Consider the following 26,697-nt stretch of genomic DNA (forward strand, 5'->3'; position numbering starts at 1 on the left):
ACTTACGCAAACAGTTTTTTCCATACTTATGGATCAACCAACAAGAACAAAAAATTTCGTTTTTTGCGAAAAGAAACAAGAAGGCAAAGCATCAAGTTAAGTTTGATACTTTTGTTTACAAATATTTAATTATTCGCTTCTGTTTCCCATTGTTTTCTTCGGGTGTCCTGTAATTGAGGCTGCGAATGAAAACAACTCACAAAGGCACCCAACAAAAACAAAAAACAAAAACAAAAGCCCCACTAAGACAGACAAAAGCAAAACAAAAAACAGTAGCCAACCAACATGAGGACTTTATTTTCTCAACCATTTCAGAGCAGACACATAAAGAATAAAATAATCAGCTACAATCTTACCCCAAAAGCCAGTTCGGTTGTTTTTCTCATACATTTAGCCGAGATGTACTGTTATTTGGTACGGTGCTACTGTACAGATAAGAAACAGGGCGTTTGTAAATATGCGAATTTGGGGGAAATTCCCTCGCGATAAGCGTATAAGATGGCCTCTCTACAGCAGCCACAAGCCTTTCGTTATCAGTGACTCTGCAGTAATGGACCATGCAGATATTTGCACTCGGTACGATTTTAACAGTTTTGAATTGTACATCATTATAAAGTTTACAGTACTTTGTTAAGTCGTACTTCTTTAAGTCGTACTTCTCAGTTCCAGGGATCCTTCGTTCCTCACACCACCGCTGGTCTGTGGAAACGGTCTCCCTACTGAGGATGTCGTGCATTTGGGACTTCAGAATCTCAAGCGAAGATGCAACGCATTGCTACCCTAATACAATTCCCCTTTTATTTTACTAACTTAATTTTTTTCCTATTTATTGATTTTTATTTGTTGTTTCTTTTTTTAGTAAGTGATCTCTTCTTTCTGTATTTCTCGTGACCTTCTGTTACTTCATTCTAATGAACACCATATTCCTTGGAAGCTTGAATTTCAAGTCAATGGCCCCTGTGGGCTTGTTCCATATGAATAGGGTTAATTTTCTGAATAATAATAATAATAATAATAATAATAATAATAATAATAATAATAATAATAATAATAATAATATGCACTGTTTAGATATTTATCAGATTTTTTCACTTTTTTGCAACAGGATATTTTTAATCGGAATACTTGACGCCACAGAAAATAGAAAATTAAATTTATGAACAGTCTTTTCCTAAGATTCTCATTCAGATGAAAGACAGCCGACGGGAAACTGAACACGATAGGAAACTCATAATAACATTATTTCATTTCCATTCCATTACTTACTTCCATTGCGTAAATCAACCGAATTACCTACAAAGGAGTTTCCGACAGGAATTAATGGCACGGGAATTACCACAAACTCCCCCATAACAATGCCTGGAGCGAGATTAAATTCCCATAATCATTCTAACGAGGTTGTTAGCGATTCAGAGTACATGACTGAGAGTACCTGAAATTATACCGAATTAGAACTGAGTGAAAGTCTTCATTCCAGCCTCATCATCATCTGTGCAAGATGATTTGGTGCCGAGCTTAGACTGAAAATGGTTAATTTAAGTTTTTTTTTTTATTAAATATATTTCTTTTCCAGTGAAGATTTAGACTAAAATGAACGGTGGAATTTTTTTCGCTTCGTCATTATGTTAAATGAAAAATACTTTACTATGTCATACAACTAATCAATTTTAGTAATTTAAAAAAAACCAGCAGTAATAAATGGTGATGATATTAGTGATATTACTATTATTATCATTACCATTGTTATTATAGTCCCTAAAGCAGGCTTCTAAATAACTGATTACCCTCTCACATAACAAAATTGCAAAAAACAGAATAAAGATAATAACGAGTGACTGAACAACGGTAGCAATCATCATGATTATGACATCAAGAGTTAATTCATGCTAATTCCACTCTATATACGTTGGAGATTTGCACTTTTCTGTTTTCGCGACTTGTACTGCGTATCGAAACCAACATTTTTTTTTATTATTTGTTGGTCTTCCTCTTCCGAAAATGGTAAAATAGACTCCGTGTATGCAATCTTAATTGAGATATGTGGAGGAATTATAACAGTGGCTACTGAAATTAATAATGCCTATTGAAGTTTAGTAGAGTTCTCGCTATAGTTAGTGAGAACTATAGTGAACTCTATTAAAATTCAATATGCATTGGTAAATTCAGTAGGCACTATTATAATTCCTACACATATCCCAGTTAAGATTATATCCACGGAGACAATTTTACCAAAGTTTCAGAAGAGAAACTGAATTGAATTTAGAACTGAGGTCAAAGGCCAAGCACTGGGCCCTATGAGGTCATTCAGCGCTGAAACCTCGCAGCTGCGTTGTGAATCAAAACCTGTTCAGAAGAGAAAGACCAACAAATAAAAAAAAAAAAATGTGGGCGTCGATACACAGTGCAAATCACGAAAACAAAAACAAAAAAAATTGCAAATCTGCAAACGTAAATGGAGTGGAATTACCATGAATTAACTCTTAATGAATGGAAACGCATAACGAGACACAAAGGAAAGAAAAACAAATGTTTTTCCTCTTTTGTTTCGGATAATAGAAACGCCGCCCCTTTATCGGGAGCGTATGACGCTTGTGGGATACGACCTTATTCCCCCTTTACGGGTGATTAGTGGACCTAATTACCTGATTTTCAGCGGATTACGTAAACAGGGAAATGCAAATGACTCGGCTCATTTCAAGCATTTTCTGTTTTGGTGAAATATCTTTGTAGAATATAGTTAGTATAGAGGCGTTTATCTCATGGCATATGGATAAGTAAAGGGGTTAATTACACTCACAAGTATTACTGTTATGTTAAAGTTGTAACATATATGACGTACATGAAAAAATAGTTCACGGTTATTTTTGTATTTACAGAAAACCTGTTATATAATTTTTTTTTTTTTTAGAATTTAGGTTATTTTTGTATTTACAGAAAACCTGTGAATTTTTTTTTTTTTTTTTTTAGAATTTAGGCGTTTCCCTAAATACATATCGATAAGTGAAAAGAAAATGAAACAAGTATCATTATCATATTAAAGTTGTAACATGCATAATGAAATTAATGTAGGCCTAAAAAAATAATAATAAAATTATACAGTATTGTACAATTCCTATGTTTTATGAATGAAATGTTAACAACATGTACTTAGTGATAGATGAACTTGTTCATTCGTAGTAATAAAGTAATCTATATGGATTGAAATTTTATTTTTTTATTATTAATAACCAATAATTGGTAAAAAATTTGTTTCCAAAACAATTGATGTGATAATTAGTAATGTAGATTTGTTAACTATATATAAAAAAACTACATATAAAATATACGCAATTATTATTGACATAGGTGGATTACGTATGCAGTTTTGATGAATATAAATATAAATATTCAACGTTAAGCTATTTCCCTAAAACAAAGAATTACGAAAAAATACTATAGATAACATTTGCAGTTAGCATGGTAAAATAAAAAAGAAAAAAAACTTGATAATACAGGAATATGTTTATATGCAATTAATAAAATTTAATTAGCATTCCAAATACAAATGGAGAACTTCATGCTATACAACAATAACTCCCCTTATACCTAATAAAGTGTCTGATTGCGCAATAACACTGTGCGAAGGAATTATTTTCAATACACGTCATAAGCGAACGACCGACGGATTTCCAGACACCCCACGTGATACAACAAAGCGCCTCGTCGCCGTTCCGAACGAGATTCGATCATGTCTCGGCTCGAAATATCTGCAATGACATCCTTTGATCCATTATCTCGGATGTCACGGCGATGCAACGTATTGATGTCTCTTTCATGTTCTCGTTAGGCGGTTTATTTATGTTTCGATGAAATCTTTGCTGATTTGTGATGTATATATATAATATATATATATATATATATATATATATATATATATATATATATATATATATATATATATATATATATATATATATATATATATATATATATAATTCAACATGTTTACTTTGTAACCTTTTTTCATCTGTGTCTCATTTGTGACGATGCTATCCCTCATTTTCAGTGGATTAAACATATATATATATATATATATATATATATGAAATACAAAACCAAACCATATTTCAGGCACTTGGCCCCTGACGTGAATAGTTGCTTTTGATAAACATTTTTGCAAAAAACAACTAGACAAGAAAGCATGAGAGGCATTTTGCTAAATGTCTTGGAGCAAAATAACAACAAAAATCGCTCCCTAAAGATTCCAAAAATGCATTAGTTAGCTTAAGAAAAGGTTCATCATCACAAAATCTGACAAAGACCAAAATGTCTCATCATCAATAAGTTCAAGAACTAAACGATCAAAACGATAATCCCAAACAAATATTGCTGCTCAGTTTAACAAATCAGTTAGAACCATAGGGGGCAATAAAAGACATAGAATTACTAGATTATTTTTTTACGGGCCTCCCAGAAAACACATAAAGATGGGATTCTCACGCAAATATCTACATTGAATAAAAATGGCTCGCAGGTTATCACCCTTTCTAGGAACCTTCTCATCCTCCCATCAAACATCATTTCAAAAATAAAGTTTAAACATCCTCAAACAACATCAAACTGCTCAGTCTAGACGTCGATTCATTTACTAAAGTCCCGATTGCCGACGTGTTGTTTTTTTTAGAGAGGTTACAACCATATGAAGACCATTTTCCTCTTGGCTCTTTAAAACTTAAACCTCTGTGTAACTAACAACGTGTTTTCTTTCAATGGTAATTTTTACAACAAAAATTTGGCTGAGCATGGAAGTCCCTATCACCTTCTAGCAAACTTGTTGGAATATTTCGAAACAGAACTTTTGTCATCTATCAAACCCCATAAATGATCTGGACATGATCATTGCTGGGACAATGGGGGGACTTTAATGAATTTTTTAATAGTAAATTCGCTAGTTCCGACCATAAAAAAAAACAGAATGGGAAAGGACGCTGGAATCTGTTCTAGATGTACTATCATAAGAAAACAGAACAGGTATGCATTTACAGTATCAAACCAACAATTCATTTCTTAACTTCTCGTCATGGTAGGACATTCCTCAGGAGATGGATAATCCTGGATCAAGGAATTTACGATCACATCGAACTGCTCTATCCACCACACATTATCAGACCGCTATTAATAAAGCAAATAAAATATACACAGAAGAAGATGCTTCCATACGGAAAACATCCAAAGACTGAGCTCTCAGAATAATCGTTTCATTTTCCATTATCCCAAATCCATCGGGAGTTCGCTCAAAATACCAAATAACAAAAGGAAGAAGCCGGGTTTAAAGATACCGTGTGGTTAGACTCCTCCTTAACTTGGTTACGCTTCGGAGAGTTCAGGAATTTTCACATATTAGAAATACAGGGCATGTCATTAACTGGAGGGGGAGTTGGTTTTCAAGAGTAGCTGTCCGTACAAAAGAAACCTATATCTGCTATCATCAATCAAACCAACAATATGAACCTGTCAGGAGGACATTTCACGCTGTCCATATTCTACCACTGAAGAGAGGCACAGATCCATCGCCAAACGGGAGCTAATGAGGCCCCACTAGGGGAATTTGGTCAATCTCCTCCTTCTTAAGAAACGCCACCTTTTAAATAGGCCCTGTTCATGTTTTTGTATATATACCATTGTAACTTCCCCCTGTCCATATTCTACCAGTGAACAGGGGCACAGAAACAAGTGCCCGAAATATATGGTTTCAACGTTTAAATATGTTTTATATTTTTCATATTACACTGTAGTATATTCATATATATATATATATATATATATATATATATATATATATATATATATATATATATATATATATATATATATATACAGTATATTAGGACAAACAGAAAGACAAACCAACGTAAAGGACGCAAGAGTTAATTTATATCTGAAGCTTCAGCCAAGCATTAAGAAATATTTCTCGACCCCAGCAACAAATTCTACATAACTCCACATAACCGATAACAATCTACGCAGAGAAAACATCACAAAGAAAAACAACAAACAAGACAGCAACGGCGGATCCGACCACACAGACGTACGCCAGAGTCAAAACAGAATATGAGCTTAATAACTTATATTGGGAAAAGGGGAAAAGATGTATATTGGCAGTATATTCCAAGGGTAAACAATATTAGGCCGAGGAAAATAATTAAGGAGCGAAATTATGCGAGGGAATGGAATTTACGCTTCGCATTAGACGAACCGCGAGATATGGAAGTAGAGGCAAATGTGCGATGAGAGAGAGAGAGAGAGAGAGAGAGAGAGAGAGAGAGAGAGAGAGAGAGAGAACTACCCCGCTTTCGTTTGTATCTTACGTATATGGTGATGAAATCGATGATGGTTCATTGTTGTGTACACACACATTTTTACACATACACACACAAACCCCAAGTTAGAATCGATGATTGGTCATTGTTGAGTGCACGCAAATTCGCACATGCACGCGCACACAACCCAAGGTGAAATCAATGATGGGTCATTGTTGAGTGCACCCAAATCTTTACGCACACACACACACACCGTAAGATGAAGTCGGCGATGGGTCATTGTTGACTGCACGTAAATTTGCACATGTACGCACACAGAACCCAAGATGAAATCGATGATGGGGCCTAATTGAATGCACTCAAATTTGTACACATAAACGCACACAAACACACCCTAAAATGAAATCGATGATGGGTCATTATTGACTGCACGCAAATTTGCACACACACACACACACAACCCAAGATGGAATCGATGAACGGTCACTGTTGAATGCACTCAAAATTTCACACACATACACACACCGAGATGGGATCGATGATTGGTCATTGTTGAATGCACGCAAATTTCCACACACACACAACCCAAGATAAAATCGATAATGGGTTATTGTCGGGCGCAAGCAAACATATATATACACACACACACAACACTGCTGCAAATAACCTTTACGTTATTAAATCAAGGATGAAACTACCATTTATGAAACTTCCACAAAGCAGTCGCTTCATATTCAGAATAAGTAGTAAACAAAATGTACCTCAAGTGAAAGGATAATTCAGTCTTCTCGTATGGTTTGGTCATGTGGAAAGAATGGGAGAGGGGGTGATATAAGACGATTAAAATATACATTTCGGTAGGAGGGGGTGAGGAAGCGACTTAGAAAGGGCTAAATAAATGGTGTACATTTAGTATCGGGCAGGAGGCATAATCATCCAAGAAGCCAGAGAAGAGAGAGAGAGAGAGAGAGAGAGAGAGAGAGAGAGAGAGAGGAGGGGTAGTATATTTGCGAATGGGTGTCCAACGTGCTACTGATTGATTGATTGAGTGACTTCTTGAGATTTAGGGTTTCCAGCTAAGCACTGGGACACTTCCGGACATTCAGCGCTTAAGACAGTGTAAAGAGGGAGTTCGAGGAGTTGGACAGCAGGATACACAGACTGGACGTGCTACTGATTGACTGACTCCGTGAGATTTAGGGCTGCCAGCTGGGACACTGGACACAGCGCTTGACAGTTAAAGAGAGAGTTCGGAGGAGCCAAGCACTGGATACACAGACTGGACGTGCTACTGATCGACTGATTGACCGACTCCGTGAGATTTAGGGCTGACAGCCAAGCACTGGGACACTTCCGGACACACAGCGCTTAAGACAGTGTAAAGAGGGCGTTGGAGGAGATGGACAGCAAAATAAACAGACCCAAAAAATCATTATGGAGTACAAGGATCTAAAGATGCACAAGGAAGTAGCAGTCCAGAGAGGCTAAACAGCCGGACTGTTAAAAGGATGAGGGAATGAGGGGTGAAGTAAAAGACGTAAAAGACTAAACACGGGCTACAGCTAGGGGCCGAGGAGACGCTGTGAACACTTTTAGTTTTCTGTAAAAGAAAACTATTGTGCCGGCTCTGTCTGTCCGTCAGCACTTTTTCTGTCCGCCCTCAGATCTTAAAAACGACCGAGGCTAGGGGGCTGCAAATTGGTATGTTGATCATCAACCCTACAGTCATCACACATACAAAACTGTAGCCCTCTAGGATCAGTAGTTTTTATTTTATTTAAGGTTAAAGTTAGCCATAATGGTGCTCCGGGCAACGATGTAGGATGAGCCATCACCGGGCCGTGGTTAAAGATTCATGGACCGTGGCTCATTAGCGACCGAGACCACCGAATAGATAGCTCTATTTTCGGTGGCCTTGATTATACGCTGTACAGACAACTCGATTGCGCCGAAAAAACTTCGGCGCATTTTTTGTTTAGTTATTCCTACAGACGTGTTGCTGATGAACAAGACTTCTGTGTTGGTGTATGAGGGAGTGTTCTGCATAACAGTTCACCCACAGTTCAGCATTTAAAACATGAATAAGGAAGGGTACCGTTGTTTTATCTGTTCTGGAGAGCCTGGCCTACTTGTACAAATATCGCGTGAGTGAATGAAAACAATAATAGCATAAATTAGAGAACGGAAATTTCCCCAAAGATCACCGAAAATTTAAATATATACAAAAGCATCCATTTGGTCAGAAGGAAATCACATAAAGTATACCTTAGTTTAACCAGACCACTGAGCTGATTAACAGCTCTCCTAGGGTTGGCCTGAAGGATTAGTCTTATTTTGCGTGGCTAAGAACCAATTGGTTACCTAGCAACGGGACCTACAGCTTATTATGGAATCCGGACCGCATTATAGCGTGAAATGAATTTCTATCACCAGAAATAAGTTCCTCTTATTCTTCATTGGCCGGTCGGAGAATCGAACGCGGGGCCAGCAGAGTGCTAGCTGAGAACGGTACCCACCCGTCCAATGAGGATATTTACAGAACGAAAAGACACTTGAACGATGTTGCTCTTGTCGTCTAAAGGTAGATTACCGCATCATCAAAAGGTGCTATTGAAACAGAAATTATACGATAAATGCTTCGGTACGATTGCTTAATCTGAATATGAGGAGGGACTTAGGCGCAGTCAACGAGAAAAGGCAAATAATTTGACGTCAAACAAGTTAAGTATATCTTTGTTCAACCACACCGCTGAGCTGATTAAGAGCTCTCCTAGGGCTGGCCGGAAGGATTATATTTAAGAGGAATCAGTAGGTGGTGCGGGAAGAGAAACTTAAAGGTCATAACGAGTTGCTTAGTTCATGTCATTTTGGATCATGCGAAAATTTGCAAACCCAACATCTCCACGTCAAGAACAGCGAACCCAATGATTCCCATGTAAAGAATGGCCAACCCTTTCCGGCACGATTCCAATTCCACAAGAGGGCTAGTACTAAACACGGCGAAACAGTGATTCATCTCCACTGTTTTGCCGTGTTTAGCAAATGTATTTCCTTGTTCAGTACTGGCCCTGGGATCAAATGTCTGGTACCGAAGTGTTCATGTCTAGAACAGCGAACCCGATTATTCCCATGTAAAGAATAACGAAAAAGTTAAGTATATCTTCGTTTAACCAGACCACTCAGCTGATTAACAGCTCTCCTAGGGCTGGCCCGAAGGACTGGATTTATTTTACGTGAACTCAATAATAATCTTGTAAAGAATAGCGAACCCTGCTGCGAGTGTGTTCGCTAATCTTGACACGATCCGTTATTTTCTTTCCACAAGAATGCAATTCCGTTGAAATAAAAGGAAGCACTGAATGTAATAAATGGTGAAGTAAATCAGTTACTCACATCGCAAGGCAAATAAAAAAATCAAAGATTATTCAACGGAACAATATCTCAGACCTGCAACAGGAATCTAATCTGAAGGCCACTTCTTAACCATCTTAATCTTAACCTTCGTACTATGCTAAATATGTATAATGTACACGCAGGTTTATTTAAATTCGCTCACAATTATTTTAATAAGGTCTAATCTAGCCGCGATAATCAAAAGATTCACACATTACGATATTAGCTAAAAATCCTACACTCGTTTTTCACCAACCAGAAAACAATCATGCATGCTCTTACCTTCAAGGCTGAATTAGTTTGACTGTCGTTCAGCCCTCTGTAGTTTATGTGCAATTTCTGTTGCTGTATGTTACACCCAAGTTTATATATTCCCATGGCTACGTATTATTGGTGTTTTGAATGGCAGCGTGGGGTTTGTTGCAAATTACTTTAGTTGGTCGCATTCATGGCACTGGGTATTTTACCAAAATTTCCATGTTTTCGCCAAGAGCCCGTATTTAAGAATTAATGCATAATTCAGTATTTTCATGGCTTTCAAGTGACGGAGGGTTATATCTCGTCTATCCACCTTCATGTTCTCCAATCGTTTTTCTATCTATATTCAGAATTTATATATATATATATATATATATATATATATATATATATATATATATATAAATATATATATATATATATAAATATATATATATATATATAATATATAATATATATATATATATATATATATATATAATATACATATATATATATATATATATACATATATATATAATATATATATATATATATATATATATATATATATATATATATATACTACAAATTTACTATTAGTACTCCTGTAGTCCATATCCTAATTTCATTATATTAACAGTTTTTATCATTATTTAAAAACTCTTGTTTACTTTTACGTAGACCATTTAAGATGTTATGTGCCAATATTCATATTCACTTTTTAACTTTAATTGCACTCATATAAAATAATTTTCTACGACGTGCACAATTCTCACTACGAAGGCAATTAAGCAAATTATTAATCTTGTTCGCCTCTTGAGCAGCTTCTCTTTATAATCTAATAATTTTTTTCATATTTCTATCGCACTTGAACCCGTATGCGCACTCATTATTGTAATTTTAACCATAGTTTCGTTATTATAATATAAGTTTTTAAAGTTTTTAACTTTGTCATTACTCATTAGCTACGGTACAACTGTCGTAACCAGAACTTCAAGTGAAATTTTGATATTGTAATTTGAATTTTTTTTTATTTTATGCAGCATACTGCAACTTCTTGCCTAGAATATAATCCTAATAGTTTGTCATTATGTTCCAGCACCGATAGACACTCCCAGCTTTGATCAAGTTCAAACCATTTATCATTAAATTTTCCATTAAAAAGCACTTTTTTTTACCACATTAAAAATATTTGTCAATATAGTTCCCTTTTCAATACAGTTCTTCTCAGGATCGCATTTATTTTATTTGTCAATTCATATTCCATAGAAATATAGATGCACATGATGATATTCACTATCCCCGTAGGGCCATAGTGCCGTCAGTGCACCTCACGGGGTGTACTGTAGGCATTACTAAAGGTTTCTTTGCAGCATCCCATCGGCCCCTAGCTGCAACCCCTTTCATTCCTTTTACTGTACCTCCATTCACATTCTCCTTCTTCCATCTTGCTGTCCACCCTTTCCTAACAATTATTTCATAGTGCAACTGCGAGGTTCTCCTCCTTCCACCTTTCAAACCTACCTACTCTCAATTTCCTTTCCAGCTCTGAATGCCCTCATAGGTCCCAGTGCTTGGCCTCTGGCCTAATTCTATATTCCATTCCATTCCGATACCATTCATTGTAGTCTGGTAATACACGTTTAAGCACTTGTGAACACCTAACATTTAAAACACTTCGTAACTTTAATGTTTAAATTCTGAAATGTATGTCCTCTGTTATTCATTACTTTCGTTTCATTTGGCATTCTATTTCACCCAGTGTGGATCATCCTTAATGCTAACACAACGCCATTAACTTGGAAGTTACGAGCAATTCTTATAGTAACTATACTCAGTTATTTTAGCAAAATATTCTTTTCTATCTTTCTAATCATGATACGTTACAACTTACTAAAGCTAAATATTACGTAAAATTAAAAATAAAAACTCAGACGCCGATTTTTACGCTTATATGAAACACGTGTATATCCAGTTAAATATCACCAAACATCGAATTAATGTAATAATTAATCTTAAAATAAGAGACAAGCCGCTTTCTCATACATTAGTATCTTAGTAACCCATTCACGGAGAATTGTAAATCAAAAGAGACGGTTGATTCTAGTCAAGTTTTGTTTACTATAATGAATGAGTAACTTGGATCACTAAACTTATCACAAATTCGACGGAAGCACTTTTCACGACCTTCGTAAACAAACTGAGCTTCTGCTAAGCTACCGCAAGGGGAACGATATGACCCGCGTTGTTTTCAGAAAGGGATAACTACCGCATCGTATTTTGTTTGACAACTTAACCAGGCGAACTGTCTCGTTTGTGGAAGTCGTTTCCTGATTTGCATCGCCCAGTTTTTTTTTAAGTTACGTTTTTTTGTAGTTGATTCGCTTAATGAAACAATGCTGTTACACGTATAATGAATATCTGAATGCAATAACTTTAAGATTTTAGGATAGGCAGAACTACGCATGAACAACAATAGACTGACACAGAGTTGTTGTTATTATTATATTATTATTATTATTATTATTATTTGGAAGAAATCCCTCTTTAAGGGCAGTGCTGTTAAAACAATTGTTGTTTCATCAGCTAAATGCTTGGAGAGTCTTCGCTATTCTTCTTATTATATATTCTTCTCGTCTGCAGGAGTGGAAGATGGTATGATAAACTTCCAAAGGACATGGAAAGCAGAATATATTTCCATGCTCTTTGGAAATTTATCATACCAACCTTCCTGCAGACAAGCAGAATATATTATTATTATTATTATTATTATTATTATTATTATTATTATTATTATTATTATTATTATTATTATTATTATTATTCAGCATATAAAAATCTATTGGGACAACCCCACAGGGGCCATTGGCTTGAAATTCAAGCTTCCAAAGAATATGACGTTCGTTTGAAAGAAGCTACACAAGATAATAGGAAATACAGAAAGAAGAGATCAGTTATTAGAATAGAAACAACTTATGAAGTAATCAATTAATAAACAGATAGATAAATATATAAATAAAATAGTGAAGAAAAGTATCAAGGATCACGTTTGAAAACTGTCTCTACAATCATTTTAACCAAAAGAATCCAAACAGAAAATAAATCTTTCATTGATTTTAGACAAATGTCAAGTATAACTGTCATAATCAAAGTCAGACACTCGCAATTACAAATAATACATGAAAAATTCTGAAAAAAAAAATCTCATAATTTTGCAACCCTGTCTCTTCACCGTCTACAATAACATTTCCTGACAAAAAAAAAATTCGAATGCTTTGTCACTAGGGGAGAAAAAGAGGACCCTTCTTCTGTTAAATGAACCATTAAGTCTCTTTAATGTCTGGGCATATGTCACAAAAAGACTTAATGAAATTCTCAGAAATTTGAGCGCTTCGAAAAATAAAGAGTCCATTGGGTCTTTATTACGTCATTAAAAGGACAAGCTGGCTGAATCTTTTTTTTTTTTTTTATATGCTCGTGAACGTTTAGTGTGTATGTCTGTATACACCTATGTATAGGGTGTTGTTCAAGTGTTATAAAGTATTATAATACACAAAATTGTTGTCTCTCAATTTTACCTTTCAAACTTAAATTACACACACACACATATATACTATATATATATATATATATATATATATATATATATATATATATATATATATATATATATATATATATATATATATATATATCATACACAGACACACACACACACATATATATAACACCATTTCTTATTTTCACAATACTGAGATTATAATTATATCTTTATTTAAGCATGAACACAATAGTCTGGTTTAATCTTTCGTGTAATGCGATATGTTATGGCAAATCATTTGGTCTTGTCATTTCACTACAGTAATAACCAAACCTTCGGAGTAAAACACTCACCACACACAAACGAACACAAACATAGACTTACAAACTTACACAAACAAACGTGAAAGGTTAAATTAGTCAAGAAATTGCTTTATTTATATCTGCTATAAAACCTTCCGTTTTATACAGTGCCTTTTGTCATAATATTCATGGTGTCAACAACAATATCTCTGTAGATTACAGAACATCTTTCAGTATGTATTGATTATTTTTTGGTGGGTTACATCAAGAAAAACATTATAAATTGTTTTATTAACCCCTATAATTTCACTGCAATCCACTTTCATGTAGTATATGAGAATAACTATCGACAATTCTTTTTTTTATATTTTTAGTACATGGATTTATTCACTCTTTGCCCATTTGTAATGACGGAAGTATTACGGCTAAACAGATAGAAACCTAAACATGATTCATTATGAAAAAGGACTAAAATACAGTGTGGAGACATTATATATGAAGTTGCATGCTGCCATTTTAATCACATAAAAATGAAACACTCTATGGAATGCAAGTACACCCCTATTCCAGTTAGATATTATCATTAATGTTATTTCAGTAGATGAAACCTATTCACATGGAACAAGTGCACTAAAGGGGCCATTGACTTGAAATTCAAGCTTCCAAAGAATGTTGGTTTCAACCTCCCACCGCAGCAGACCCCACACTGCAGCAGTAATTGATCATGATATACAGCCAGTGATTTTTCATCGCCCTGGGGGAGACGCGAACCCGCGACATCTGAGTGCCATGCCACGACACTAACCACTATGCCAGCGGACCAGCTGAAGACGAAACAATGAGGAATATAAGCAACATATTGAAGAAAACATCCGTTGATAACAGCATCTTCGAAGACAGTAAAACATCTTGCGAAATATAAGACCGTTCTGCAACAGGGACATTGCAAATCCTAATTATGGAATCCCTAGGGCAATAGGGTACTAAAGAACACCACCAAACAAAATTCAAAACACAGATACTGTAATTAAGAAAGCTTTAGGGCTGGTCCGCTGGTACAGTGGTTAGTGTCGTGGCTTGCCACTCTGATGTCGCGGGTTCGAGTCTCTCCCAGGGCAAAGAAAAATCACTGGCTCTGTTTCATGATCAGTTACTGCTGCAGTGTGAGGATCTGATGGGTGGGAGGTTGAAACCAACATTCTTTGGAAGCTTGAATTTCAAGTCAATGGCCCCTTTAGTGTGTTTGTTCCATGTGAACAGGTTTCGTCTATTGAAATAATAATAATAATAATAATGATAATAGGGTACAGAGGAACATTTCCAATCGAAATTCAAAACATCGATATTGTAATCAGGCGCCTTCTAGGGCAGAAGGGTAAAATATACGCCAAGAATTATGAAAAAGACCGGAGATAACCGTATCCTCGAAGCCGGAGATCTCCCAGGCTTATTTTCCGGATCTACGAATTGTACTTCGGCTTGGAAGCCCTGAGAAATGTTGTTCCTTACGTCGAGGTACAGGTACAGCTCATCTTCTTCGCTGAGGTGTACCTTGTCTGCTAGGCTGTCTTCGCAGTACCTGTTTCAACAGACAAATTCATAAGGGCTACGCCCAAAAATAGTGATTATGTGACCCTAATTATGGATTGGGGTGTTTCTTGATATATGGCAAGGCTGATAAATATATACATACATATATACACTCACACACAGACATAGGGGTCCTTACACAGCAGTTAAAGAATATACGTAACGAAAACTACTTTGCTCAATTTTCATATCTCTAAAACCTTACTCTGTTAGTGGAAACTCTCTCTCTCTCTCTCTCTCTCTCTCTCTCTCTCTCTCTCTCTCTCTCTCTCTCTTGTGATTATGGTGACGGGGTTCGTTTCCCGCGACCGGGCATCACAGTCTCTTCAATTTCTTGTGTTTGGATCTTACGGCTTTGTAGTGACAAGCATATCAAAAAGCGCGAAGAATACGAGGAGTTAAGAGGGTATCGTGGCTATTACAATTACAATTATATATATATATATATATATATATATATATATATATATATATATATATATATATATATATATATATATATATATATATACATATATATATATATATATATATATATATATATATATATATATATATATATATATATATATATATATACAGTATATATATATATATATATATATATATATATATATATACATATATATATAAAACCCAACACTTTACTTACAGACTCCCATAAGGCTTGCCTTTCTCCCTGATCTCCAGAAAGGAATCCTGACAGCTGTGGGTTGAGTTCAGCTGAAAATGGTTGAAACTGAGTTCGACCAACTGACCCTCCGGCGCTTTTATCGTCCACACGCACCACGTATCTGCAATTCAGTTCCCCAATTGAGTACTAGTTCTAAATTTTATCTCTGAAGTTTTCGTGGGAGTTTTGTATTGTTCCTCGTTTTCATTAACCTCCGGAAATATCATCAACTGGAAAAGGGGTCAGGATGTCTTGCATATATAATGTATTAATTACCTTGACAGTTAATTATTTCATCTTTTATAGTCTCTTAGCATAATTAGTATAATATTTTTAAACAGAGAGAGAGAGAGAGAGAGAGACTCTTAAACATTTATTTTCTTGAAAAATATTTTATCTACGCCTGTTGGTGAATCCATGCACTGTAAGTTAACAGAGAGAGAGAGAGAGAGAGAGAGAGAGAGAGAGAGAGAGAGAATTTTGATACGTTGAATTTCTGACTCTTAAACATTTATTTTTCTTGAAAAATATTTTATTTACGCCTGTTGGTGAATCCACATGCACTGTAAGTTAACACACAGAGAGAGAGAGAGAGAGAGAGAGAGAGAGAGAGAGAGAGAGGTTTTTAGAGTTTGTATTCAAATACCAGACATGTCACACACACACACACACACATATACACACACACACACACACACATATATATATATATATATATATATATATATATATATATATATATATATATATATATATATATTATATATATATATATGTATAAATGACATGTTCGATGTTTAAAAACCAACAAAACCTCTCTCTCTCTCTCTCTCTCTCTCTCTCTCTCTCTCTCTCTGTTAACTTAGTGTAAGGTTTGTTTACCAACAAACATATAAATAAAATATTTTTCGTGAAAAATAATGTATGTATATAAATATATATATAAATATATATATATATATATATATATATATATATATATATATATATATATATATATATATATATATGTACGTGCAAAAGTATACCTTAGTTTTACCAGACCACTGAGCTGATTAACAGCTCTCCTAGAGAGGAGCTGGCCCGAAGGATTAGACTTATTTTACGTGACTAAGAACCAATTGGTTACTTAGCAACTGGACCTACAACTTATTGTGGAATCGAACCACATTATAGCGAGAAATAATTTCTATCACCAGAAATAAATTCCTCTAACTCTTCATCAGCCGGCCACTGAGGAATTGAACTCCGGCCCATCAGTGACAGTCTGAAGCTCAGTCAGAGTCGGCCAACAAAGGACTATTATGTACGTGCATATATATATATATATATATATATATATATATATATATATATATATATATATATATATATATATATATATATATATATATATATATATATATATATATATATATATATATATATATATATAGAGAAGAGAGAGAGAGAGAGAGAGAGAGAGAGAGAGAGAGAGAGAGAGAGATTATAAATAAACATACCTGGCGTAACAATTCAACAATATACAAAACGTTTCTATTGTTGATTCCTTTTCTATGTGTTGACTGCACGGTGATAACAAATGGCCTGAGGGAGTTCATAAATAATATAATAATAATATTAATCATACACAAGGGAAATTTCTTTCACTTCAAAGTTTATTTAATACTTTGCACATCATCCTTTTCGTCGCATTTGTTTTAAAATGGTACAAGTTGCAATGTAGAAATATATGAATAAATTGATAATAATATAACAGAGTTTGCACAGTGCATGAGATGGAAAGCTATTTAATTAATTCAGCTTTTTAAATCATCTCCATATATGTGTTTAGAATTATCAACATTTTATTGTTTAAAATGGGTCAATATAATATTGCAGATCTAATTTTTAAAGTGTGTAAGTAGGTCAACTGTTTATTTTTTAATGCAGTTTCCATTTTCTGTTATATTGAATAAACTGAATATTTATAATCATTTCGTTTACAAAGCGCAAGATTAAGAAAACCTTCGATTTAGGAAATTAAATGTCTATGGATTTCCTATCATTCGTAGTCATAAATAAATCATAGCTATTATCAAAGTTGTTTCGTGTACAGTATATACTGTATATTCATATATATATATATATATATATATATATATATATATATATATATATATATATATATATATATATATATATATATATATATATATATATATAATATATATATCTGTATATATATCTGTGTGTGTTTGTGTGTATATATATCTTAGCCCGTCATAAATGTTTCTCTCTATCCGAAAATCCAAGGTTCAGGGAATCACGATCCCATATTCCAAGACAATTTAGTTCTGAGGGTGGAAGTTATAAAATCGACAGAGAAATTTTCTACCTAAAAATAATCCCTCATTGGAGCTTGCAGGCATTTTTTTTTTTGTTTTGACTTTACACAAATGCTTAGTATTTTCCTAGCTTTGAAAATACAAACTACTAGTATGTGCTTTTGGAATTAGTTTGTGAGGAAAGTATGCGATATATTTTACTCGGGGAGAGGATCAAATACATAGCTTATTTACTGAAACAATAAGATATGAAGCACACTTTTCCTTCGTGCACACTGGAGAGAATCTATAGTTATTCCTTAAAAAAATGTATTTTAAGATGATAATTTAATCAATACCTCATAGAAATACAATTAGGAGAGGAAACTTGGTGTCATTTTGGTGTTATTTTTTGGAATATTATTTTAAAAAGTAATTATAAAAAAAAAAATTAAATAAAAACAACTGTAAGCAGCTACTGTATAAGCGGCCACTTTGCCTTCATTAATGGATTAGTTACCCATTAAAAATTGTATTCCGTTTTCTCTCAAAAGTACAACAGCCGTTTCTGATGTGGCAACTATTATCAATGATAAATCCTCGGTAAATTGCACAGACTTATGACTAACGTTAACTACAAAACTTCTGATTTGTTTTTAAAAAATAACCACACTGAACCTAAGTAATCTAAATAAGAACTCCGCACAGAGATGCCGTTTATGAATTAATCTTATATTTTTTGACTGAACAACAAAGAAGAGGGTTTATATAATGCATTACAGGGGATACCATTTGAAAAATCGGCGGAGATAATTCTAGAATTTTACCGTCTTTTGTTTATGTTTTTCCGTTCATCCCGGCTGAGCTTTTCTCTAATATTACCTTCAACTTATTCTGAGATATAATTCCTTCCTCCTTATTTTTCCATCAGAAAATAAAAATTAAGAAAAATTGAAAAATTAATTTAAGAGTGATTTTAAAGTAATAATATTCCAACTTGATTAGCGACAGATAATTGTGCATTTTTGCTTCACGGTTATATTATGTGAATGTTTTTTTTTTTTTTTTTTTGTGGGGAGGGAGTAAAACTGCAGCTTATAACCGCGCTCCCTCTAGTCCGGCAACTTCCAGTTTACGTGCACAATGGGCGCCGTGTTTAGTACCAGCCCATTGGGAAATGAACATGAAAACAAACAAAAGGCAGTTAATATCACAGACACAAACAAACGACGGCAAATATCATAAACATAAACAAAGATACAAACAAAAGACAGTAAATATTCTGGTAGGCGATTGGTGGAAATCAGTTGTCTACAGTTTTACTCTATTTATTTATATATTTATTTAATATTACATAAATAAACGAAGACACAAACAAAAGACGGTAAATATCATAAAAATAAACAATGATACAAACAAAAGGCAGTAAATATTCCGGTAGGTGATTGGTGGGAATCAGACCGCGTTAGTAGTCTGCAGTTTTACTTTTATTTATTTTTCATTTATTTATCTACTTATTATTGATTTATCTATTTAATTATCTATTTATGTATTTGTTTACCTATTTATTAATTTATCTATTTTTATCTATCTGTTAATTTATTTATCTATTAATTAATTAATAAATTTATTTATTTTTTATCTATCTAACTATTTTCTTATTTTTATTTATCTATTAATTAAATTAATTAAACAATTTATTTATTTATCTATTAATTTTTTATTTATTTATCTACCTATTGATTTTTTTTATTTATGTATCTATTTATTTACATATCTTCTACAGTGCTCCGTAATTCCCTTACCGTAATAATCTTCCTCTATAATGTGCTCGCAATGCGATCCTTCCGTTCCAATACGACAGACGCACTTACAGTCGGACCCAACGTAACCTTCGTTGCGACAAGGATTTGATCTGAAGCCACAAAAGGTTCTCCAGGACTCTGCAATAATATGTGAAAAATATAGAAATTCATAATCATAACGGAATATGGAATATAGAATTTAGACCAAAGGGCCAAGCGCTGGGGCCTGAGGTCATTCAGCGCTGAAACGGCACTCTGAATCAATTGTTAGGAGAGGGTGGATAACAAGATGGAAGAAAGAGAATGTGAACGGAGGCACAGTAAAAGGAATGAAAGGGGTTGCAGCTATAGGGGTCGAAAGGAAGCTGCAAAGAGCCTTAAGTAATGCCTACAGTGCATCGCATGAGGTGCACTGACGGCACTAACCCTCCTACTGGGGCAACTTCATCATGATCATTCAAGCTAATTCTTGTTCTTATAAATCAGAAAACCTTGAACTACCCTCCGACAAGCTTAAGCGTCTTATTCAATTTTTATCATATATCTCAAACGGCCGAGTTTTTACAGAATCTTTTTATCCTACATTAATAATAATAATAATAATAATAATAATAATAATAATAATAGAATCATCATATTCTTATCATATATCTAACGCTTGACTTCCTATGGATCTTTTCATCCAAACATAATAATAATAATAATAATAATAATAATAATAATAATAATAATAATAATAATAAATCTTACATTATTCTTATTATATATCGCTAAAGCTCAACCTTTTAAGGGATCTTTTTATCCAGCAATAATAATGATAATAATAATTGAATAGGATGATTGCATCATTGCAATTAATTTATATTAAGTCTTCTCAGTTTTCTTAATAACTCATTCCTCTTCTGCGTCAATAATAATAATAATAATAAAAATAATAATAATAATAATAATAAATATTTTATTTTTCTTACATATCACAAACGCTCGACTTGGTCAGAACATAAATAATATAAAAATAATCATCATAATAATAATAATAATAATAATAATAATAATAATAATAATAATAATAATACTTACGAATACAACCGTAGAGTTCGTTGACGTTCTTCTTATCTCGGTGGGACAATCGTCCACGCGACCTTCCCAGGATCCCTTGATATCGGATGTCATTTGTAGTCACTGTTAATAAGTTTTTGTTTGTCGCCCACTTGAGAGAGAGAGAGAGAGAGAGAGAGAGAGAAAAGTTAAGTGTACCTTAGTTTAACCAGACCACTGAGCTGGTTAACAGCTCTCCTAGGGCTGGCCCGAAGGATTAGATTTATTTTACGTGGCTAAGAACCAACTGGTTACCTAGCGACCGGGACCTACAGCTTATTTGGAATCCGAACCACATTGTGACGAGAGATGGATTTCTGTCACCAGAAATAAATTCCTCTAATTCTTCGTTGGCCGGCCGGAGAATCGAACGCGGGTTCAGCAGAGTACTAGCCGAGAAAGATACCGACCCATCCAACGAGGAACTAAAGAGAGAGAGAGAGAGAGAGAGAGAAAAATAAAATGTAATGTGAGCAAAATACAAAAAGCATCTTTTAAACATAGGTTTTCTGTACTTTACATCAAATTGAAAAATCGGAGGCAATGTCTTTAGCAGCTTTTTTTCTTTTAGGTCAACTAAATAATTAAACAAGTTAAAAATGCACCGGAGTTTCTTCGGCGCAATCGAGTTTTTTGTACAGCGTATTATCAAGGACACCGAATATAGATCTATCTTTCGGTGGTCTCGGTATAATGCTGTATGAGCTGCGGTCCATGAAACTTTAACCACGGCCAGGTGGTGGCCTGTCCTATGTCGTTGCCAGACGCACGATTATGGCTAACATTAACGTTAAATAAAATAAAAACTACTGAGGCTAGAGGGCTGCAATTTGGTATGTTTGATGATTGGAGGGTGGATGATCAACATACCAATTTGTAGCCCTCTGGCCTTAGTAGTTTTTTAAGGTTTGAGAGCAGACAAAAACAGTGCGGACAGTGAAAGTGCGGACAGAAAAAGTGCGGACAGAGAAAGTGCGGACAGAAAAAGTGCGGACAGAGAAAGTGCGGACAGAAAAAGTGCGGACAGAGAAAGTGCGGACAGAAAAAGTGCGGACAGAGAAAGTGCGGACAGAAAAAGTGCGGACAGAGAAGTGCGGACAGAAAAAGTGCGGACAGAAAAAGTGCGGACGGACAGACAAAGCCGACACAATAGTTTCCTTTTAAAGAAAACTAAAACTGACTGAAGGAAATACTTTATATGTGATAATAAAAAAAAATGAAGCTACTATTTCCTTTGTGATGTAAAATAAATGAATGACTTAAATGTTTTTACCTGAGAACTTGATGTGAAAATATTTTACATCGAACATCACTACTCTTATCATGAGATGAATATCTTTAGAGCGATGAAAATATATTTATATATTAAACCTCTAACCAAATAAAGGTAAATATTTCCCTAAATGAGACACAATTGCATAGAAATAATGGGATAACTGACATGAAAATAAAGAAAAAAACTCTCTAATGGCAAAAAAATACAAAATTGTGGCTGTTGAAACTTACCACAAAACATAAAGGAGTTTATCTTATTTAACGAAGAAAAAAATGATCTAGTTTACGTAAAAATGGATCTCAAGTTTCCGGACTACTGTCAAAATAAAGGGAAAAAATTTCGTAAAACGGCCACATACTTCAAAATTTTAAGCATGACAAATGGAAATTTCCCTTCCATACTAGAAAAAAGGAAGTCCGAAATAATCGAATTCAACTCAAATAAAAGGGTAAATTCACCTCTTAACAGGATAGAGGACAGTGTAAATATTAGAACCATAATAGATGAAAATCTTCTTACAATAAGTAAAACGCAGCAGGGTCAAAGTTTTGCCTAAATAAGAAACATCTATATTTTCTAATTGAGACAGAGCTTCAAATGGCGAAGAACAAAACAAAATCAACCCAAATTTCTGTGTGGTAATTGAAATAATCTCAAATAATGGAAATAAATTAAGGAAATTTTTCTCCCAAAAGAGAAAACTCCTAAGATATTGCAAATAACGCAGTTATGAGGGTAATATATTTCTGGCAATAATATGAAGGTCTAAGATATTGCCAGTTGACCTCACAGAATATATATATATATATATATATATATATATATATATATATATATATATATATATATATATATATATATATATATATGTGTGTGTGTGTGTGTGTGTGTGTGTGTGTGTGTGTGTGTGTATATATATATATACCTGTATATATTTATATTATATACATAAATGTATGTGTGTATGTATATTCTACCACAATGATACTAATAAAAGATTCAAAATTTTACAACTTGTATCAAAATAATGAAATGCTTGGCTTTGGTAAAGAAAGCACATCCCAAACCCTTCAGCGTGAGACGAAGCAAACAATACCTTGGTTATTATTATTATTATTATTTTTTTTTTTTTGCCTTACCAACCCGTGAAGCTGCATTACGGATGACAGATCGTAGGGGGAGCTGTAGTGGTTCCACTGATCAGTGGGTAATTTCGGCCAGGCGAAATTGTCGTAGTGAATTTTAATATGCTCGTCTCTGTCCCTTCGCAGAACCTGGTATAATACTCCAAGGTTGATGCCTATGCCCCGGACTATTTCTTCCTTCTGCGAGGACAAAAACAATTCATTAGAAGGAGAGGAAAAGAAGTTTTTTATGAAAAGGTTCTATTTCTTCCTTCTGCGAGGACAAAAATAATTCATTAGAAGGAGAGGAAAGGAAGTTTTTTATGAAAAGGTTCTATTTCTTCCTCACGTGAGGACAAAAACAAAATATTAGAAGGAGAAGACAAGAAGTTTTTTATGAAAAGGTTCAATTTCTTCTCACGTGTGACAAAAACCATTCATTAGAAGGAGAGGAAAAGCAGTTTTTTTATGAAAAGGTTCTATTTCTTCCTTCTGCGAGGACAAAAACAGTTCATTAGAAGGAGAGGAAAAGAAGTTTTTTTATGAAAAGGTTCTATTTCTTCCTCACGTGAGGACGAAAACAATTCATTAGAAGGACAAAAACAATTCATTAGAAGGAGAGGAAAAGAAGTTTCTCATGAAAAGGTTCTATTTCTTCCTCGCGTGAGGACAAAAACCATTCATTAGAAGGAAAGGAAAAGAATATTTTTTATGAAAAAGTTCTATTTCTTCCTCACGTGAGGACAAGAACAATTCATTAGAAGGAGAGGAAAAAAAGTTTTTTTATGAAAAGGTTCTGTTTCTTCCTCACGTGAGGACGAAAACAGTTCATTAGAAGGAGAGGAAAAGAAGCTCCTTATAAAGAGGTGCCATTTTTTCCTTCTGCGAGGACAAAAACCATTCATTAGAAGGAGAGGAAAAGAATTTTTTTATGAAAAGCTTCTATTTCTTCGTCACGTGAGGACAAAAACCGTTCATTAGGAGAGGAAAAGAAGTTTCTAATGAAAAGGTTTTATTTCTTCCTCACGTGAGGACAAAAACCGTTCATTAAAAGGAGAGGTTTCTTAAAGAAGTTTCTTCCTCACGTGAGGACAAAAGCTTTCATTAAAAGGGGAAAACTTCTTACTTCTTCCTCACGTGAGGACAAAAACCGTTCATTAAAAGGAGAGGAAAAGAAGTTTCTTATGAAAAGCTTCTACTTCTTCCTCACGTGAGGACAAAAACCGTTCATTAGAAGGAGAGGAAAAGAAGTTTCTTATGAAAAGGTTCTATTTCTTCCTCACGTGAGGACAAAACCCGTTCATTAGGAGAGGAAAAGAAGTTTCTTATGAAAAGGTTTTATTTCTTCCTCACGTGAGGACAAAAACCGTTCATTAGGAGAGGAAAAGAAGTTTCTTATGAAAAGGTTTTATTTCTTCCTCACGTGAGGACAAAAACCGTTCATTAGGAGAGGAAAAGTAGTTTCTATTGAAAAAGATCTATTTCTTCCTTCTGCGAGGACAAAAACAATTCATTAGAAGGAAAATACATTTGAAAGAATAGTGAGAACTTACATCTAAGATTATTTGTGAGACAAAATAAAACTTCAGAAGGAGAGGAAACGAAGTTTCCTATGAATAAGAAAGGGAGTTTCCTATGAAGAGGAAAATGCATTTGAAAGAATAGCAAAAAGATATATCTAAGATTATTTATACGTATGACAACACAATATATTTCTAACATAAATGGAAAACCAATTCATATAAAAATAAAAATCAAGGAAACACACAAAAATATATCTGATAGAAAACTGTTTGCACATTCCTAAGAACCAAATAAAAATATAATGAAAATGGAAAATATATTTAAAAAAAAAAGAGGAAAATGTATGTATTTAAGGAAAAAATATTATGCAGTAAATGGAAATAAGTTTACAAGATAAAAAAGGGAAGGAAATTTCTACGAAATAAAGTTTCCATAATTATTCAGTGTTGAATAAATTTTTCCCCCCAGTGTAGTTTATAAAATGTTAAGCACATTTCAGAGTTTCAGAAATAATTAAGCATTATACCACGTAATATGCGTTTGCAGTTTTAATTTTAAAAATTGTGTTCCTGTGGATAGACTGAAAGACAGATATATCAAAATTTATATTCCTAAAATAGTCTTATTTTCAAAAAGAGTCAAATTTACTGAAACCGAGCCTTAACCAATTTAATCAGTTATGAAGGTCCTTAGTTATCCGATTCTTGATTTCTCTGGTTTGTCATTACATATTATTATTATTATTATTATTATTATTATTATTATTATTATGCAGAAGACGAACCCTATTCATGTGAAACAAGCCCACAGGGGCCACTGACTTGAAATTCAAGTTTCCAAAGAATTTGGCGTTCATTTGAAAGAAGTAACGAAAGGTACAGCAAAAGGAAATGCAGAAAGGAGAGATCGGTAATTAGAAAAGAAAAGACAAAAATAAATCAACAAAATATTAAATAAGTAGATAAAAATGTAAGCCAATTACAAAATACAAGAAGAGCTGTTTTAAGGAACTTTCGAAGTTCCATTTGCACAGCAACAGGAGGGAAGTTTCACCCACGAAGCGTAGCATTCGCTACACAGAGACAAGTAAGAAATGCGCCGAAGTTTCTTCGGCGCAGTCGAGTTTTCTTTACACTGTATAATCAAGGCCACCGAAAATAGATCTAACTTTCGGCGGTCTCGGTATAATGCTGTATGAGCCGCTGCCCATGAAACTTTAACCACGGGCTGGTGGTGGCCTATCCTACATCGTTGCCAGCAGCACGATTATGGCGAACTTTAACCTCAAATCAAATAAAAGCTACTGAGGCTAGAGGGCTGCAATTTGGTATGTTTGATGACTGGAGGGTGGATGATCAACATACCAATTCGCAGCCCTCTAGCCTCAGTAGACTTTAAGATCTGAGGGCGGACAGAAAAAGTGCGGACAGAAAAAGGTGCAGACGGACAGACAAAGCCGGCACAATAGTTTTCTTTTCAGAAAACTAAAAAAAATAAATAAATAAATAACTCAAATAAATGAAGTA

The 26,697-nt window shown here is 34.1% G+C and overlaps 1 protein-coding gene across 2 annotated transcripts in view; it reads right to left on the reverse strand.

Annotated features, from left to right (window-relative positions):
- Positions 1-13,888: 13,888 nt before the first annotated feature.
- Positions 13,889-26,697, reverse strand: part of LOC136851367 (uncharacterized) — a 17,613-nt gene continuing 4,804 nt past the window's right edge. Inside the window, exons 5-10 of one of the 2 annotated variants that reach the window (XM_067125420.1) lie at positions 23,663-23,848; positions 21,230-21,359; positions 20,150-20,287; positions 17,541-17,625; positions 16,018-16,159; positions 13,889-15,354 (exon numbers count right to left, since the gene is read on the reverse strand). In XM_067125420.1, the coding sequence (XP_066981521.1) occupies positions 15,304-15,354; positions 16,018-16,159; positions 17,541-17,625; positions 20,150-20,287; positions 21,230-21,359; positions 23,663-23,848 (732 nt within the window). In that variant the 3' untranslated portion in view covers positions 13,889-15,303. The remainder of the gene's footprint in view (positions 15,355-16,017; positions 16,160-17,540; positions 17,626-20,149; positions 20,288-21,229; positions 21,360-23,662; positions 23,849-26,697) is intronic. The other variant, XM_067125421.1, reaches the window with a different exon arrangement.

This window comes from Macrobrachium rosenbergii, chromosome 23 (genome assembly GCF_040412425.1).
Source record: "Macrobrachium rosenbergii isolate ZJJX-2024 chromosome 23, ASM4041242v1, whole genome shotgun sequence".
In the NCBI taxonomy this organism is placed as follows: Eukaryota; Metazoa; Arthropoda; class Malacostraca; order Decapoda; family Palaemonidae; genus Macrobrachium; species Macrobrachium rosenbergii.